The sequence below is a fragment of the Labrus mixtus genome, chromosome 5, assembly GCF_963584025.1.
Source record: "Labrus mixtus chromosome 5, fLabMix1.1, whole genome shotgun sequence".
Taxonomy (NCBI): Eukaryota; Metazoa; Chordata; class Actinopteri; order Labriformes; family Labridae; genus Labrus; species Labrus mixtus.
Genome location: NC_083616.1, coordinates 15,519,105 through 15,538,035, shown reverse-complemented (window position 1 = coordinate 15,538,035; position 18,931 = coordinate 15,519,105). Strand labels below are relative to the sequence as shown.

Sequence of the window (18,931 nt, the reverse complement as noted above, 5' to 3'; positions counted from 1 at the left end):
TCTTAATCTGGATTTTTGGACGCTGCAGCTCTGTCTGGCCCCTGCAGAAGAGAGCCCCCTTGTAATTAAATTAAACTGAGTGATGTAAAGGCCCTCCCCTCTCGCTGGGAGAGCCTGATCAGTCATCTTGTCGTACATGTGCACACCGCCCTCCCCCGGCTCGGGGCTCAAACATGCTTTTAAATGTGCTCGAACACAAGCAGAGAGCAACACAAACATGGTGACGCTTGAGCACATGCCAGCACAGCGTGGAAAGTGTGGCAGTACAGCAGTGAATTCTTCTTCTCTGATAGGCTCCATTTCCATTTTGTCACATTCTGTACTGGTTTCCAATGCAGCATTCTGTGTCAGCGCTGTCATTCACTTTCTTAGGATTAACATGAGATTGAGATTATCAGGCGAATGACCTTGTTACAGCAGTTATTTACAAGGGAGGCACAGTTTTCTCCCATGGGGGCAGCATAAAGAATGGAAATATGTTTGGAGCTCATTTCCTTAAGGCTCAGTATCCCTTTTTAATCCTGCCCCACCCTGACTGAAACTAGGACTTACTGCACCAACTGCACTTTTCCTCCTTCTACCTCTGCTACAACCTGAAATAAGTTTAAAACACACATACTGTAAGAGCATTTTCAGTGTTTCAAACATGTTTATGTCTCATACTGTCTCCTCCTGGTCAGTATGAGTACGATATATTGTATTAGTACAAGAAATACCACACTGATAAGTTTGAACAAAAGCTGATCCTCCTGCTGCAGCACAGGCATGCAGCACAATGCATGCACAGCTAGCAGGCAGTGTGATAAGTGGGCAGTCGGGGCAGGCAGTATAGCGGGGAGGGCAGGCTTAACAAGCAAGTCAGGTCTTTAAGCATCTGAAGGCAAGGCTGAAAGAGTCTGAGCAGAAGAGGAGAGTGTGTGAGTGTGTGTTTGAGAAAGAGAGAGAAGAGAGGTGGATGGGAGGACGAGAGCAGAGAACGGTGAGATTCATGCTGTGTTAGCATCCCCTCAGCAACTCCATCAATACTGCATACAGCTGAGAAACTGGCCAAGGTCCTCCGTGCTGCGCTTGCAGACTCGGCCGGGGAGAGAGAGAGCAACTCCCACGACCGGTTGGCTCAGTCTGCTGCTGCTGCTGCTGCTGGGCAAGGGAAGGGGGGGCTCTGTGAGGGGCGCACACACACACACACACACACACACACACACACACACACACACACACACACACTTACTCTCTCAAACACATTCAATAGAGACTCTGCTGCATCAAGGGGCAGAAGAGCAGAGCAAAGGAGGGTTCAGAGGGACACACAGACTGGGAATACTCCAGTTGACAGGATTTGTTTGGAGACTCATGTGCTAATATGCTGCCGAGCTCCGCAGGGGAAGCTGAGCACCGGGGAGTTTGACAGGATCTCAGTGCACCTGCTCCATGCACACTGGTAAGATGGTTCATTTCTTTCTACAAGCAGGGTAATGTAGCTCTGTTTTATTGGCTCTCAGTGTGATGGGTTTATGTGCTGCTGTGTTTAGACTTACTTTGTCATGTGGATTTATCTGCATTGGTTTCTGTAAGGGCACACAGAGTTCTTGTATGGAAGTTGCTGTGTGGGTCCCTGGAGAACCATGAACTGTGCTGCAGTCTATAGAACTGAAACCACAACAGAGCCACAGTACTTTTTTTTAATACTGTATAAAAAAGACCAGACTGATCTACATAATTTATACAAAACTGTGAAAAGAACCACACTTTATCCATTTAACTTTTTGTGTTTTTTTTTGTGTGTGAATGTGTGCCTGCTTAGGAAATGCTCCATAACAGAATTGTTATACGGCAGCACAAACAGTTCTAGTTTTCCATGACATCATGGAGAGGTTATAGCTCGAAGCATCAGCAAAATGACCCGATGGAAGTCTGTAGCTTGAGTTCACTTAAAAGAAAGGATATAGAATTTTTTTTTTTTTACTTGAAAGTCTTTAATTGCTGTAATCAACAATGCTGAATAAAAATGGAATCTTTGTTTTCTAGAGCCATGTGGCCTCTATGTTTAATAACTCTGAAGATTAAAGCTTTTGTCTTTTAAATGCATTAAAAGCTTAAATTTTGGGGGCGCCGTTGGCTTAGAGGATAGTTATGCCCCCCATGAACAGAGGTTGTTGCCCTAGAAGCGGGCAGCCCGGGTTCAAATCCGACCTGCGGCTCCTTTCCCCGCATGTCATTCCCCACAAACTCTCTCCCTGATTTCTGACTCTATCAACTGTCCTGTCTCTAAAATTAAGGCATAAATAACCCAAAAATAGAGCTTTAAAAAAAGTTTAATTGAAAAACCATTTTATCAGCTTATACCTTTGTACCTTTAGTTTCATCCTTCTTTGTTCTCTTTTCATAAACACAATCTGACACTTAAGTGTTTCGGACCTTGTGGAACCTTTTTTTTAGGATCCAGATCTTATCTCTAGGGGGGTTAACAATGACTGTCATTATTTAAGAAGCAAACAATATCAACATTCATGCAAACCTTTTTCAGAAATGATGTGAGTGAGCCTGCTCACATTGTTTGATTGTGTCACCTCACAGAGCTTCTTAATGGGGATTGTGGTAAACTGTAATCCACTCTTTATTCTTTTATACTTAAGACACGTAGGTAAGGGAATAAATAGAAGTTAATCAAAAGCTTCTTGGCAATTTGGGAATTCTTTCAAACATGGCTTGAAACACTTCTCTATGTCTCCTTTTTTTTTTAAAAAGAAAAGGTTCAAAAAGATCAAGACCCTGAACAATTTCACCCAATTGACCTCTGAAGCTGAAGGTAAACACAATATAAAACCACTAATAGCCCGGTGAGAGAGGTTTTTTGCTCAACAGTTGGTTTACGCAATGAGGGGATGATTCCTCAGCTTATCTGGTTGTTTCACAAACCAGGAGAACTTGAGTGAAGGAGTGAAGGGTGAGTGCCGGTTAGATTGTTTTGAGCTCTTATCCATTATCAGTTGAGGATCAGCGGGCCCTAATCTTTAACTACAGGCCAACATACCTCCCAAACAAGTGTTTGAATATAACAGAGACCACTAGTTTGGACTGTAGGAGGTGGATGAGCCTTTAGACTCTCAGCAGCTCGTCTTTATTCAGGTGCTGCTAAGACTCTAGTGCCATGGAGAGTTGGAAAGTGGCCTGTTATTACCAGAGGGCTGATAAATGCCCATTGTTTTTTCTATATATGGACTTCACAGCATCTCTCTCCCTGCTGATGATATTTATTAGTGAGCATTGGGTTTGTAATTAACAGCGAGAAAGAGTTTCTCAGACTGATTTCCCTTTGTGTTGAGTGCCATTTTTAGTCTATTCATCATCAATAAATGACTGTTTGCTGTTGGAGAATATGTTTTCAGTCCCAGTTTTAAAATATGTTTGTGAATGTCCGAGCACAGAACATTCCTGTTTTTTTTTTCACTAACAGGCAGTTTACAGATCGGCCTCCTCACCCCCTACCAGGAGCTGCATTTGACTAATTCTCCCCTCCAACATTCCATTAACAGGTATTACATTTGTAGGCAAGTGAGTGAAACTGACAGCTTGTTTGCAGCAGGATTATTAGCACTGCTTGGGGACAGGCCCAACAGTGAGTGAGCGGGATCTGCGTCATATGTTGTGAGGACCAAATCTGCTTAACCTACTTTAGTTTTGCACAAAATATCTTGAGCTGGCTAGAACTCCTTGATGGCAGATCGTTGCGATCCAATATGTTGTTCATCAAAATTTCAGAGATGACAAATTATTAAAAGGGCAACATGCCTCCGTTCATGAAGTGATTTGACATGTTGTTGTCTGTATTGAGTCCTACAAACAACATCAAAGGCTCTGCTGGCACTTGAAAATGATTTGGCACAGATGTATAAAGCAGATTCAAAGGACAAATATGGGTTTTCCACCTGTAGGAGAGATTCAGTTTGGAACATCTGATGTGATACTAGACCAAAACATTTGTTTTTGACTTTCATTTATTTATCGATTGTATAGCTGCTTCCACTGAAATCATTTTCAAAGAATCAGCAGAGAAACTTTAGGACATCTATAGAAAAAAAGCAATACTCAGCTACAAGTGATAGACCTGAGGATTCAAAATCCTACTTCATTTAAAGTACAGAGGGATCATTAGCTAAACGGTCAGTCTCTACAGATTATGGTTCATATGACTGATAACTTTACATCAACACTTCACTGTCCAGGTTGGCCCAGCAACTTTTTCTTCTGTACACAGTCAGGGAGTTTAGTGCAGTGGTTCCCAGTGTGTCTGGCCCCCTCAAAAGATCCTAACTTAAGTTTTAGGGGTCCTAGGATGATCATTGAGAGAATAGAGCCCCAAAACATGAATGCTGCCAAGTCTGTGTTGTTGTTGTTGTTTTTTTGCACTATTCTGACTTTCAATGAAATGTTGAATCATTTGTCACTAATCGTGACACAAAAGTCTCAGCTACTGTTCAAATATTATTTGGGCTATATATTTTCTTTCATTGAAAAGAAGTGTAAAGGCCCAATACGTTTCAAGTAAGGAACAAGTATCTCAAACATATACTAAAGTTGAGGAACAAATATGACTAACTGTATATATAAGGTTTAAAAGCTGCAAAGAAAATCCCTTCCTAGTTTACAAACTGAATCTCAGCTGCAGAGTTGTGGTCAGAGGAGATCTTTCCATTTCTCATTTGTCCTCAGGAACTTTTTCTAAGCAGTGCTTCATTCAACACTGCACCTTTTTTTTTCTAAAGTTCAAGCACATTAGGATGTGCTCAGAATACCAAACAGTCCTTTTACTCGCACCTCCAAAGGATAATTTGGTCCTTGATGGATGTTGACTGATACACCTGCCATCCCCTCATCTGGTCAGATTCATTGCGGTCACTTCTCTGTGAGAAACTTACTAACAGTATGTGGGCTGAAATACCAGAGCGGGCAGAAATGTGAGGACAACGTGGCAACAATAAAACAAGCAGGATTTTGAAACTGGAGGGGCCCCTGTTTCCGTTTAAAGTGCAGTGTGACGTGAAAGTTAATGTGTCTGAGTGCTGTTAATATTTAACACCTTCCCATGCAATATGCATGAACAAAGGTAATTATGTGCGTGGAAATGTTCCTAATTAACACAACAGCTTCATTTTTTACAACAACTCACTTGTTATATAGACACAAACACACACACACACACACACACACACACACACACACACAGACACACACACACACACACACACACACACACACACACACACAGACACACACACACACACACACACACACACACAGAAACTAAATAGGCTTGATTTCCCTGGCAGTTATATCCTGACTCTTTTATTTACTTCAGAGCAACATCAGACCAGTTTTTATGTAACAAACAGTCAATGACAGTGATTGATTAGTAGGAGCATTATAAAAGTACGGACACAAATGAGGGCCAAATGTTTTGTCACTTTGACAGAGAAATTTGTAAGTGAAAAGTGTAACTTTAACAAATATCTCCTGAACAACAGCAAACAAGCCGTGGTATGAAAGAAAAACTCTCTTATTTACATACAACCACAATCACACTCATTTACACCACTGACACACACATTTGTCTGGTGTGCTTGTTTCTGTGTTTTGCTGATGTCATTCTCTCTGTTTCGTTCAGTTTATGTGGAAGAGCTGATGTGTGCGATGGCCAGGCTGGACCAGCAGGTTCTCATACGCACAGTTCTGTGTTATCGTTACCTCCCGACCAAACAGCCCAGCCCGAGGATCTGACCGCTCCTCTCCTCCCTCTCCCCCCTTCCTCCCTCGACCTGGGTGTGTATTGATCCCAGGCCCACCATGGGAGGATGCTTTTCTAAAACCAAACCAGGTAACCAACTCCTATCTCATTCTGGTGGGGCTCGGTTTCAAGGAAAACATTATACCCAAATTAACACAACATCTTATATTCTTATAAATTTACTGCCATATAAATATCTCTGCTCTTAAACTGGCTCTGCCTTCCCTGTCCTCTTTCAAACATTTATCTTCCCTCTATGAAAATAGGGGATAGGATGGGGGAGGTAAATACAGCCTAAATTGGCAGTGTTGAGCTAAGGCCCAAACAGGCTTCTGCAATCCCTGTCCTCTTTCCAATATCTCTCTACAGACTCTTCTTTCTGTTGGTATTATGGCTGATTAGAGGTGGCTGCTTCATTTTATTTCAAATTGTACTAAATTGGACAAAATATCGTTATTTAGTCCACTGTAGATGCATATTGTGCTTTAAATATTTCCAGCAGGAGTGTGGTTAAAATAATTTATTTACATGAAATACAGTGAAAATGAATGTTGACTCACTTTAGTTAATCTTGCTCTACTCTACTTGTTTCCATTAATAAATTAAAAGTCAACAAATGAAAATATCTATTCAGTGGTTTAACATTGGAACTAAAACGTTTCATAACATGGAAGTCTATGTAGTGACAGTAAACATGAGGTATAGGGAGTGTATTTTGGGTATAGGTAGTATAAAAGAAAAGAATGATTCCTATTGAAATACTATAAATAATTCACTGTTTCTATGGGGAAATTGTTGTTTTTGTAGAAAGTAGAAAATAAACACTTTTTCCCAACATATATTTACAGGACATCTTGTTCAGCTTGAATCCTTTCAAAGCTACAGCCTCCAAATCCTGTTATACATCACGACCAGCCTGCTCTGTGTGCAGGTTTTGTGTTATGTGTGGGAGGAATTTCAATGATTACTGTGGCATCTTTGGTCAAGAGGATTACTTACAGAGACACGAATGTAAAAATATGACACTATGTATCTGTATCCATTTTCAGTGCTCCATTGCAGTTTTACAAGTGACAATGACAGACTGAACACAACATGCCTTTCAGGTTTATTTAGAAACACAAGCTTACAGTCATCGATTCAATGCATCATGTGCAGGTGAAATAAGGAAGAAGAGTTGGTTGTTTACTGTCGGGCTAAAAATTATATTTAGTGTGTGAGTCACAGTCTTGACCTCTGTCTATTCCTGAACTATGTAAAACAATGCTGATCAAACTAAAAACTAAATACTGAAAGCTCATGAATTTAAACGATTATCTTCTAGGTTTCAGTGGCAATGCCCCTGTAAAAAAAAAGAAAAATTAATTGTACATGTTCCACCAGGCTCTGCTATTGCTTGCAAGAAAACAGTCATTAGTTAAACATATCAAGTAATGTTTGACAATTAGGGAAAATGAAGCTTCTTAATAAGTGTAAAACTTCAGGCTGTATAGAAAAACTGGAAGTAACCAACATTAGGTCTTTGAAGTAAGGTTTTGAAGCCTTAGGTCCTGCATAATGGTTGACACCATCTTGTTTTTATGTAGGCAGAAGTCAGATGTCGACCATAGAGATACCAGAGGGTGGATTAAGAGAGGAGTGCGCTGTAAGGAAATGCTTAGTTATCAAAGATCTGCCCATTTTCAGCCTATGCTAAAGGCTATTTGACTAGCTGGCTAATAAGCTAGCCAGTGACAGTTTCCAAGGGGATTGGGTCTCTTTTTGTGGTGGTACCTGGTTGGACTTGTTTATGTATTACACGACAAAGCCAAGAGAGCTTGTGGATCGTAGCACTCACTTCACCACATTTCTATTAAGAGTAGCCAGGATACTCGGAAGAACCTGTTATATCACCGCTAACACATCTCAGCAAGGAAATGCCCCCCCAAAAAAGCCTTCTCTCACACAGTGAGTATAATATTTATATAAACCCCAAACAATCTGACAAACCAGGTATAGTGAGTGCAGACAGCAAAACATGCTGGTTAGTGTTACAATATTAACAATTGATTCCAAAACCAAGAGAGTTGGAGCACATCTTTCTTTATGTGTATTTGGTTACAATAAACTGATCAGACATCTATATTATTTGTCATATATTTGCATTTAATCATCTTAAAAGGCAGACACTTGTCTGTCACTCAAAACAGAAAAAGTGAGCAAACACACGCACTTCACTTATTCAGGTGCTGAGTTGTAAGAACCCACTGGATATGATGCACAAAAACTAGCAACACTGTGGCTCCTAAAGATATACACCTATTTATTTGCTATATGCATTACCCAATGTTTGAAAAACATTGTGGTTTTTTATTGCATGTCACTCAAAACAACTACACACCTAACTGCTGAAATATTTTAAGATATTTAGGATATTAACTAAAGAGACCAAGAGTATTTTTTGTAACAAGCTATAGACATGTTAAATTTTGCTGTGAAGTTGTGGCCATCAGCAAGATGACACATTCTACTGGTGTTTGCATTTTTGGGGGGGAATTTAAGGGACATTTGCCACATTAGGGCAATACCAAGCAATGTGTTCATTCATCCCCCTCTACATCAAAGTACTCTGGAGATTAAATCATGTTCTGGCTCAAGTTTTCATCTAAATAATAGATTGCTCAATGGTTATCAAAATAATCCTTTATTTTAAAAAAAGTTTTACACCCAATGAAAATATAGCAGTGTTTCCTCTACCATTATATTAGGGGGGCGGCCCGCTCCCCCAATGGCACCCCCCGCCCCCCTTGAAGGTCAAGTTAATAATTTTTTAGATTTATTTTTGGGCTTTTTGTGCCTTTATCATAGAGAAAGGGTAGTGGATAGAGTCGGAAATCAGGGAAAGAAGTAATTTAAGGATAACTTTCCGATAGAACAGGACAGCTGTCATTAAAAGTAACGCATGAACACCAAGATTCCTTAAAGTGTTTGTGTCGGCATCTGTCTGCCCGCACCCCCCATCCCCCCCAAAGCAGTAAACCTAGGGGAAACACTGTATAGTAAAGTTAGATGTTATATATGTTAAACAAGTTATACAAAGAGAAACGCGAAAGGATCTAAAATAAGGAGAGCTTGTTGAAATAAAACCCTGCCCACTTTATTGCATCAAAATGTGAAAATACAGGACGGTTAGAAATACTGTAAAATAACACAGATGGATCTGAACACCCTGCGCTCACTTACAACTCAACAAATGTTATGGTAAGATTACGTCCGGGATAGCCTAGCGGTTAGGTCGCGTGCCTCATGTACAGAGGATATAGTCCTCGTTGCAGCAGCCGTGAGTTCAGATCTGACCTCGGACCTTTGCCCTATGTCATCCCTCACTCTCTCCTCCCAACATTTTTTGTCCCTCTTTAGCTGTCCTATCCAATAAAGGAATGGACAAAAACTAACTTGAAAAAAATGTAATGGTAAGATTAAAACAATCTAAAGCGCAAATAAAAGCCTTTTAGGAACAGCAGATAACTTTAAGTATGGATCAAATGATTTAGTGGAAGCATCTCTTCAGCTGTGCAAAGCTTTCTCTTACATTTCTACTGCAATTGCACTCACTATTATGATTTTCCATTGATTTTAATTAAGGCTTGCTCAGCAGGAGAAAATTCCAGCCAGATTACTGTGTAAGAACCGGATGATCAGCACATTTTTCCAGCCGAACAGATAAAGCCTGCTGCAGTGAAATAAAGGAGTTACACAACCATTTCTTAATGTTCAGAAATATATACCAAACAATGACGCATCACATTAGAAACTAAGTGTCTCACTAAATACAGAAAGAAACACTCCACTCTGTTCTGTTTTCAAGAGGAAAGCAGCAACAACTTGAAAACAGATTTGAGTTATACTGAAATGTTCTTCTTGGCATGGAGGGGAAAGGGTGAGTAATTTCTGAAAAGTAACAACATGTTGAGCTGTGTGTGGATATTTCATTCCACATATCTCTGGTAAAACTGGTATGAGTATCACAAGTTGTACGGCCTGCTTGGCTGTACTCTGCATGGGAACGTTTGGGGATTGACTTGCATGATTTCCTGCTGTTTAGAAAACTATGTTTTCACATGAAACGCTGAACACCTGAATGATACCTGTGATTATGCAATACGCTACACTTAACAAAAGGGAAAGAAAAGACCCAACACATTTTCCCACCTGCTACCGGCTTTCAGTTGTAAGATGTCAGACTTCATTTCAGACTTTTCTAAGGAAAACGTGTCTGTGTTGTGCAGTTGAAGTTAAAGTGGAACTCTCACTCCTGGAAAAAGAAAAAGAGGTGGATGGACTCTCGCCTAATGGCAAAGCGAGTCCCTTCGCTGACTGCAGACCTAACGGGGCCCTGGGACACGGCTCTGATGAGGACTCCACCGCGCTCCCCCTCTACCACAAACCACGAGACTATGTGGAGGTCTCCGTCTGTCACGTTAAAGATCTGGAAAACGGACAGTAAGACAACTTTTACTACTCTGAAAACACGTTGGACGAGCAAAAATAAACATACAGTGAAACAAGCCGAACATTTGAGATGGTAAAAAACGAAATACTTTTATAATCGAACAGCCTAAACCGAGAGTAGCTCAAGTTCATGAGCCAACAGCATATAGGCCTTGCTAGCTTTAGCAAACTTGTGCTAACAAATGTAAAAAATGCAATTGATTTCTATGTAAACGTATGATACTGTAGCAGAAAATACCCTGACGGTATGTGTGATATCTGCAGACATCATTAATAAGATGCAGACTTTTCATTTACAGTTTCCTGACTTAATGCAGGTAACAACTTCTTCACGCTATAACTTAGCTCACCTGTGAGTTAACAGCCTCGTCTCCATTAGAACTTCAACTTCTGCGGACAAACATACACTGGAGCCCCCTGTTGGCACTGTGTTGTAATTACATCCAACAGTCACTTAAACAGTAGGCCTATTGGATTAAGCAAGACTTTTATATTGCTTGACTTTTGATTTGAGAAAGGAAGAATCCATCAAAGGTAAGCCTTGCTGTAATGTTTAATGTTAGGAGGGACCCCATGTACAGAGGCTAAAGTCCTCGATAGTGGATGGCCAGGGTTCGAATCCAACCTGTGGCTTCTTTACCACGCCATTCCCCACTCTCTCTCTCTCTTATCGATTTCTCACTCTGTCCACTGCCACATCTCTAATAAACCCCCCTAAATATTTCTTTAGAAAAGGAGGGCTCTATTCATCATATTTACTCCACCATTTGCATGTGACGTCAGTCACGCTCAAGGTTGGAAGTGAAATATTGTTTCCATAGTAACAGGTTGCACAGTCTGTGGTTGCAAGTCATAAGCCTTTAAAGTTGGGAAACTAACAAATCATTATAATTTCACTGCTTCCAAAATGGTCAGAAAATAAAGCAGATGGATGGAGAAAATTCTTGGGGGACACGTATTCATAGGAACAATGTACCATAGTTGATAATCCATTAGCTAGCATTTGACAACAGCTACTATTAGCATTCAAACACTCTCTAGCTAACTAATATTCGTGTAGGTCCAGTGCGTGTTCCTTAGTGGTTTTTAAGAATGTGTCAAAGCTTGTTGATAATATTTTGGCTCTATCAAGCTAGTAAGTAAATAGAATTGGCAAGGAAGTGTTCAAATGCCAACTTAAGCTCTTGTCTAAATGTAGGATAGCTAACTTTTTTAGCCATGATTTGATGAACCATGAGGATGGCCCTCTGGATGTATGTTATTATTATAGTGTTTTTCTTTAAACTGTTCCTTGAGTTTATGTGGCTCATTGTTGCTATCAGCATGTAGCTTCGACAGATAGATTCAGCATCTACAATAGACTACAGAAGATAACTTTGTGTTTGTAGGCCTTTTGTACTTTTGTTTTCAATTGTTTTTTCAAATGTTTTTCTTCCAGTTATGTTTTTTTTTTTCATGTCAGTCAGTATTGTCTAATATGATTTAATAAAGAAATAGCAAGGAATGCCTACAAAAGTCTTTATTGTTTTTTGTTTGGACAGGATGCGTGAGGTTGACTTGGGAAGTGGCAAAGCTTTGTTGATCAAAGAACATGGAGAGTTTGCAGCCATGGGCCACAAGTGTCCACACTACGGAGCACCTCTTGTCAAAGGTCAGTAATGTATGTTTTCAATTACTATTTTAACTTTGTAATTACATGTATATATAAAATCATGAACTTTCATTTTCCGTCCATCCAGGTGTGTTGTCAAAAGGCCACGTGCGCTGTCCCTGGCATGGTGCATGCTTTAACATTGCAACAGGAGACATAGAGGACTTCCCTGGACTGGACAGCCTGCCTACCTTCCAGGTGACCTTCCCTGCTGGTGCTGTCTCTTAACACATTCCCTGCCTTATCATGTCTCTAAGCACCATCAAAAAGTGTACACATCGCTCATGTCTGTTTGCTCCAGGTCAGAGTTGAAAAGGACAAGGTGATCATTCGCGCAAACAAGCAGGTAAAAAGAAAATAATTCGGGGAATTTATGCAGGAGAATAAACAGAGCATCGGATTGATCTGAGATTTTATTTAATAAACAAATGTTTACAGGCTCTTCAGTTGCAGAAAAGGTCAAAGCCCATGGCCAGATGCTCAGCAGTCATTAACTCCAACACAGGTTTCAGCCATGTTCTCATCATTGGCTCAGGTCAGTAAGTGTCATGTCACTGTCATTTTCTTTATTTGACATGCTTTGAATTACACGGATCCAGTTGTTTTTGACTCTCTAGCAGTATATTTCTTTACTTTCACTATTATTATTCCTCTGTTATGGTGACTGTTCCTGCAGGTCCAGCAGGTCTGGTGTGTGCAGAGACACTGAGGCAAGAGGGCTTCACAGATCGCATCGTCATGTGCACGATGGACAGACATCCTCCATATGACAGGCCTAAACTGAGTAAGGTTTGTACACAGACCCAGACCACATAAATCTAAGAAAGAACCGTCTTTGCCAAAAAAGTTACATAAACAGACTGCAGAGGTGCTGCTTCGGTCAGTGCTGCTAGAACAGGAGCTCTTTGGGAAACAGCTGCACCTCTCTGCAACAAAGATTTGAAGAAAGAGAAAGTAAACAATCATTACTGAGTGTAAGATTTGACATTGACCACATTATAGGGGATGGTTTGGAAAGATTGCTTCGACATCTAGAGATTTTAGGGTTGTTGTTTTTTTTAGATTCTGTTTTTATTGATAGATTAAGCTCTAACTTTCTTATGCTCAGTCCTTAGAGAGCACAGCAGAGCAACTGAGACTGCGCTCCATGAGCTTCTTACAGGACCATGACATAGAGCTGCTCACAGAGAAAGAGGTGAGATGTCCTGCCTTCAGATTCTGATGTGATTACATAACAGATAATGATAGATCTACTTATGAATGGGATATTTCTGAAAATCCAGATTGTAACACTGATTGATGTTTGCTTCAGGCAGTTGCAATAGATGTGAAAACTCGATCCGTGACCTTTGAAGATGGCTTGAGAATGGAGTACAGGAAACTTTTTATTGCTACGGGAAGCAAGTAAGGGCAACCTTTAGTGCTCATGGAAATCAAACACGTCACATTCTAAATCATTTTATTGATTTGTTTTTTTATTGCTTCAATGTCCTCCCATAAAAGACCAAAAGCAATAACCTACAAAGGCAAGGACGTCAGGAATGTGTTCCACCTCAGGACGCCCGAGGATGCAAACAGCATAGCGCAGCTGGCCAACAACAAGAACGCTGTGATTATTGGAACATCCTTTGTTGGTATGAGAAATGTGTGACACCATTTTCACATTTGTGAGTGATAAAACATGTGAAAAAAATGACATAATATTTTAAGAATTGGAGCTGCTTCAGTTTACCTTTGTATCTGTTCTAAAGATTCTTAAATCGAATCATCTAAGTGGGGAAATTCAAGTGTTGCAGCGGTAAAAAGAGTATGCATATGAGTGCAAACAAAATAAGAATAGATGGGAATACATTAAAAAATACAATGTATGTACAACTATTAACTATTAAGTAAAGTAAACCATACACCCATTCACTGCCAAACAAAAAACGATACAGGACATTCAGACATGTTGTGCAGTAAAAGTCAAGTTAAAGTGACCTGTTATGAGATAAGGTGGTAAAATTAAGAAATAAATATAAAAATAAACATCTAGCTAGTAATATGACATGAATACCAGTTTTTAACTTGATATAGTGTGTATGGAATGAGTCAAGAGAGTCGGTGATGGCTGAAAGAGATGCTGTTTGTTGAAAAGGTACTTTTATTAGTTATTTTTTAACAATTGGTCCTAATCTAAAGGTGCAAAGAGGAAGATAAAAGCTTTTAACTTTATTCCATCACTTAGAGGTAATTCGTTGCTCTAAGTTGTTTAAATACAGACCTGGTTTCTGTGAATGTCACAACTGATAATGCACCATTTCCAATCCAATCAAACCATTCAGTGAGCTTTCATTTATCCTGGTTGAGTCTTTATTTCTGTCCTGCTGTATCATTGTGTACTGGCTTGATTATATATAAACTATGCTGTTTCTTTGTTGTGTTTGAAGGCATGGAGGTGGTTGCAGCTCTAACTGACAAAGCCCACTCAGTCTCTGTCATCGGCATGGAGACTGTCCCCTTCAAAAAAGCCCTCGGGGAGAAATTAGGGAAATCAATAATGAAGGTAGAGACACACATATACACACACACACATACATGCACAATGACCATAAAGCACAACTTCTAGAAAGCTGCCATTTTTTTCCAGGCCAATACCACAGTTACCACAAAATAGATATTTGCAGGCACAACCATGCAGATGTTTTCTCATGCTTACTGGGTTTGGGTGTGTGGTGTGTGATTTTGTCTCTGCAGCTGTTTGAGGCAAACAGGGTGAAGTTCTACATGCTGAACGAAGTGTCAGAGATGATTGGTCATCATGGACAGGTATTCAGAAAGTGAGAGAAACAGCATGACATGATGCTCAGAATCACTACAGTCCCTTGTTTTCATGATAAAGATGAGTACAGCTGTCGATCAAAAAGATAGGAACTTTTTTTAAGATTTTGTCATCTTCAGTGTTCCTGAAAAATTGTTTTACAAAAGTACGCAAAGTGATCATTGATCATTATTAATTCCAAACCCAGTGAGATCACATAGTTTTACACAACTTTGTGAACATATTTTACCATACAGGCGTGTCTTTTTAAATTAATTGCTACTTAAAAGTGTGACTGTATTATTAAATGTGTGTTTCATTACTGCACCACTATAATGTGACTAACAGATGCACATTTTTTATGCCTTAGATTTTTGAGGCACATATGGGTCATTTACTTCATACTCAGAGTTTAGATAAAGAAAAGTGTTTCGACACTCACATAATAGTGGAAGCTGAAATGTTTACATGTCCTAAAATAAGGTGTGATTTACTAAGTTTGATTTTGTGACCTCCATTGTCCAACACAAACCCAGTCACTGAACTCTCTCATGTGTAATGACACAAAGAGCTCATACTTAAATATTACTCTAAGAGTAATATCCATTTTGCATTAATTTGTAGATGATACCAAATGAAATGTCACAGCAGTAAATGAATAATCATGGTTATCCAGTAACTTGTTTGAATGGTGACTTTTTCCTGTGTCTCAGCTGAAAGAGGTGGCGTTGAAGAGTGGAAAAGTCCTGCGGGCAGATGTTTGTGTCATTTGTGCAGGTGATGTGGATTTCGATGAATTCTTGTGTGTGTATCTGTAATGACATGATATCAAAGCAAATGATCCAACTCCCCGTAGCTGTCCTTTGAAATGTTACACTTTCTCTCATGTCTCCTCTCCTGCAGGAAGTGTTCCAGCAACAGGCTTCGTGAAGCAGAGCGGCATCCACATGGACTCCAGGGGCTTCATCACTGTCAACAAGGTAAACATCCTGAAGCCTGAGTGAAAGTATTACGTCCACTGTTTCTTATTAAGTCGTGTCAAAATGTCACCAGATGATGCAGACAAATGCTGAAGGGGTGTTTGCTGGAGGAGATGTGGTGATTTTTCCTTTTCCGCCACGGAACAACAAGAAGGTGAACATCCCTCACTGGCAGATGGCCCATGTACACGGTGAGTGTGTTACAGCTCGGTCCTGAATGCATATCTTAGGCTGTTTTTACTTTACTGTGTTAATGTTAATGTTTAATTGTTACTGACAGGAAGAGTGGCAGCTCTCAGCATGATGGGCAGAGCCGCCGAGATCAAAACTGTGCCTTACTTCTGGTCCGCCATGTTTGGGAAGACCATACGCTATGCAGGTATGAACAGGCCTCCCACATGTCTATGATGTAAAAGACATTTTTAGTTGCACATGACATTTCAAATAAGAGAAACATGCAACTGTAGAGAGACATCAGAGGTAGTCTAAACAACACTGCCACCTAGCTGTAAAACTAGAAATAAAGACCAATAAGTCTTGAGATTGAGACAGATGTGGATTTTTTTCATGACAATTCTGCATTTTTAAAAAATCTTTTTGCAAAGGTTATGGTGAGGGATTTGATGATGTCATTATTCAAGGAGATCTGGATGAACTGAGATTTGTGGCGTTTTATACCAGGTATGTTTTTTTGTATTGATCCTCAGTTTATTTTCTCTACAATCTTAATTAAAAATCAAGAAAATGCAAAGTTGATGTCTGTTGGGTTTTTTCCTCAATATATGTTTTGGTTTTAAACAGAGATTTGTTGTCAAGTTCATTCTAGTTTTTCAATGTTCTCCTTCTGGTCCATCCATAGGAGTGAGGAGGTGGTTGCTGTGGCCAGCATGAACTATGATCCCATTGTATCCCGAGTAGCAGAGGTCTTAGGATCGGGAAAGACGATTAAGAAACGAGATGTGGAGTAAGTATGATCTAAATCTGGTCACGGTTACAATAGCTTTAGGTTTTCTCAGGTTCTAATGTGAAGAAAAACATGACAAATGACACTGAGACTTTGACGGAGAACACATCGAGTCATGAAGCTTGTGACTTTAATCACATGGAAAGTATTACACAAGGCTTATTGAGAAACTTCACATCAGAATTTTTCATGAACTCAATATCAGTTGATATTTTTTTATATTTTATACTGTGAAACATCGTTTCATATGTTTAATCATTTCCCAATAATTCCATTCAAAAGACATAATACATTGTTTATAAGACACTGTAATGTAAGCAGATATTACAAATAGTTTGAGCCTCTTGAAGCACACACAACAGGTGTTCAAACAGGTAATGGATCATAAATAAGGATAGCACAGTTACATGGCTTTGATCACAATAACTGATATTAGATAACATATTTACATGCTAAATTAAATAATGTTTAATAAAGAGAAAGTATGTTAACATACTGCTTATGACTGCATCATATTTTTTTCAAAACTGATTCTAGTCTGATAAGAAGTTATCCACTTGTTTTTATAGTGAAGATGAAATAACAAATAAAGTCCTTTCTTGGAATTTTTAACAAATGTTCATCTCTTTTTCTTTATCTTTAAAATGTGTTATTGGAACCAAACTGAATGATCTATATATAAAATCAGAATCAACATGCTGTTGTCATGTTGCTCTACTTGTGTTAGTTTATAGCGTACACATTTCTGTCTGTTTTGCTCTGATTTCTCAGTATCGCTCATGTCTCTTGTGTCTTTCGTTTTTTAAAAATGCAAACTTAAAATTTCCAGGATGTTAGCACGGCTTGGCAAGTACGTACAAATATGACCTTTCTCTATTGTTCCTTTCACTCATATTCCATGTTTGCAGAATGTTGTCACTGTAATGAACGTGTAGATGTGTGTGTGTGTGTGTCTCACTGCTGCTCTTTGGGTTTGCAGGACTGGAGACATTTCCTGGTTGATTGACAAAGGGTCTTAATGACTTTACCTCTGAAGGTCACAAGGACAGACCTAAAGTCCACTTAGATATGGACACTAAGCAGCTATCACAGGTCTGGACACACACACACACACACTCACACTGTCACTGGAGAACAGGACTTCTGGAGACACACTTCCCCGAGGACAACACTGAAACCTGCTTTGTTCTTTAGAGACACTTTAAGGTGACAGATAGAGCCATACACGGTCTGAATACACTGCATCACTGTGTTGGCAGGTCTTTTATGACATTTAAATACAAGCAATACTGGATTCAAGATGTATCTACCTGTACACTTTGTTAATAAGAAGCCAAGAATGGGCATGGCAATTTCCTTTTATACAAATAACAAATAACATTGTATATAGCTGTAATCCTGAATGCACTGTAACAAGAATAAGAGAATACACTTTTCTAAGCTTCTATAACAGGTTTGGTTAAATGCTCACATACAGGCCTTGAATCTGCATGCAATAATTGACAATGAGTTTAATCAAATAAGCCCCTTGAAAAGAGAGTTTTGATTCTAGAAATGCATCAGCACACAAATCTGAAACCTGCTAACAACAAACTGCATAATGACTTGAAGCAGAACCCTGAATGCAGCTTTGATTGGCCTACTAACACACACACACACACACACACACACACACACACACTAAGCTTTAATTTGTTATACAGTAAATGAGAGTTTCTAGGATTACAACCTTACCTCTTTGTAATGGCTGCCTTTCTTGTAGATGGCACAAATTGAAGTATAATTGTGTTTTGATCACATACTAGTGCTTGCTCAATAGATTCATGTTTTTTTTTCTTCCTAACAGGTAACCCCTTTAATGATTTAGATGATTCTTATAGGAGCTTCAGGACATTTGGCATAGCTGGAATATTCTTTGTTACTAACTCAGGGAACTGAGCTTTATGGTTTGGGTTTTTTTTCCAACTAGAAATGAGTTTTTTGCTTGAATCTTTGCTCCCCGACACATTCATATTTGTTCACAACTGCTTGTAATGGCTGTAGAGCTGATGATTGATTACATCCTGAAATGCTGCTGATGATCCCAAAATGCTTGACAAAGTCTTTTAAAAAAGAGAAGCCTGGGGGCGGCATTTTTTTTTTTTTAAACTAAACTTTGGAATAAAAGTCTTCAAACACGGCTACTAACGTTTTTACGTATTTTATTCTCCACAGACCTAACCCCCCCCCCCCCTCCCTTTATTTACGTGAGCATATTTGA

At 39.4% G+C, this 18,931-nt stretch overlaps 1 protein-coding gene across 3 annotated transcripts; it reads left to right on the top strand.

Moving 5' to 3' along the window:
• The first annotated feature begins 1,224 nt into the window (after nucleotides 1-1,224).
• LOC132974212 (apoptosis-inducing factor 3) lies at nucleotides 1,225-18,854 on the top strand. 3 transcript variants are annotated; one of them, XM_061038092.1, is made up of 22 exons: nucleotides 1,225-1,441; nucleotides 3,458-3,536; nucleotides 5,666-5,875; nucleotides 10,054-10,267; nucleotides 11,818-11,927; nucleotides 12,016-12,125; nucleotides 12,229-12,273; nucleotides 12,366-12,462; nucleotides 12,604-12,716; nucleotides 13,036-13,122; nucleotides 13,240-13,331; nucleotides 13,431-13,561; nucleotides 14,357-14,472; nucleotides 14,664-14,735; nucleotides 15,441-15,504; nucleotides 15,631-15,707; nucleotides 15,781-15,898; nucleotides 15,988-16,086; nucleotides 16,313-16,388; nucleotides 16,567-16,671; nucleotides 17,501-17,521; nucleotides 17,651-18,854. In XM_061038092.1, the coding sequence occupies exons 3-22, from the start codon at nucleotides 5,845-5,847 to the stop codon at nucleotides 17,688-17,690; spliced, it is 1,818 nt and encodes a 605-aa protein (XP_060894075.1). In that variant the 5' UTR covers nucleotides 1,225-1,441; nucleotides 3,458-3,536; nucleotides 5,666-5,844; the 3' UTR covers nucleotides 17,691-18,854. The 3 variants fall into 3 exon arrangements, with proteins under 3 accessions (XP_060894075.1, XP_060894076.1, XP_060894077.1); XM_061038093.1 differs by lacking the exon at nucleotides 3,458-3,536; XM_061038094.1 differs by lacking the exon at nucleotides 17,501-17,521 and having other exon boundaries at nucleotides 1,226-1,441.
• Nucleotides 18,855-18,931: the final 77 nt, after the last annotated feature.

Bases quoted from the DNA above. Each gene is read 5' to 3' on its own strand.
- LOC132974212 (XM_061038093.1), top strand. From the start codon at position 5,845: ATGGGAGGATGCTTTTCTAAAACCAAACCAG. The intron at 12,463-12,603 runs GTCAGTAAGTGT...CTGTTCCTGCAG, and splicing joins TGTTCTCATCATTGGCTCAG to GTCCAGCAGGTCTGGTGTGT. The intron at 15,505-15,630 runs GTGATGTGGATT...CCTCTCCTGCAG, and splicing joins TGTTTGTGTCATTTGTGCAG to GAAGTGTTCCAGCAACAGGC.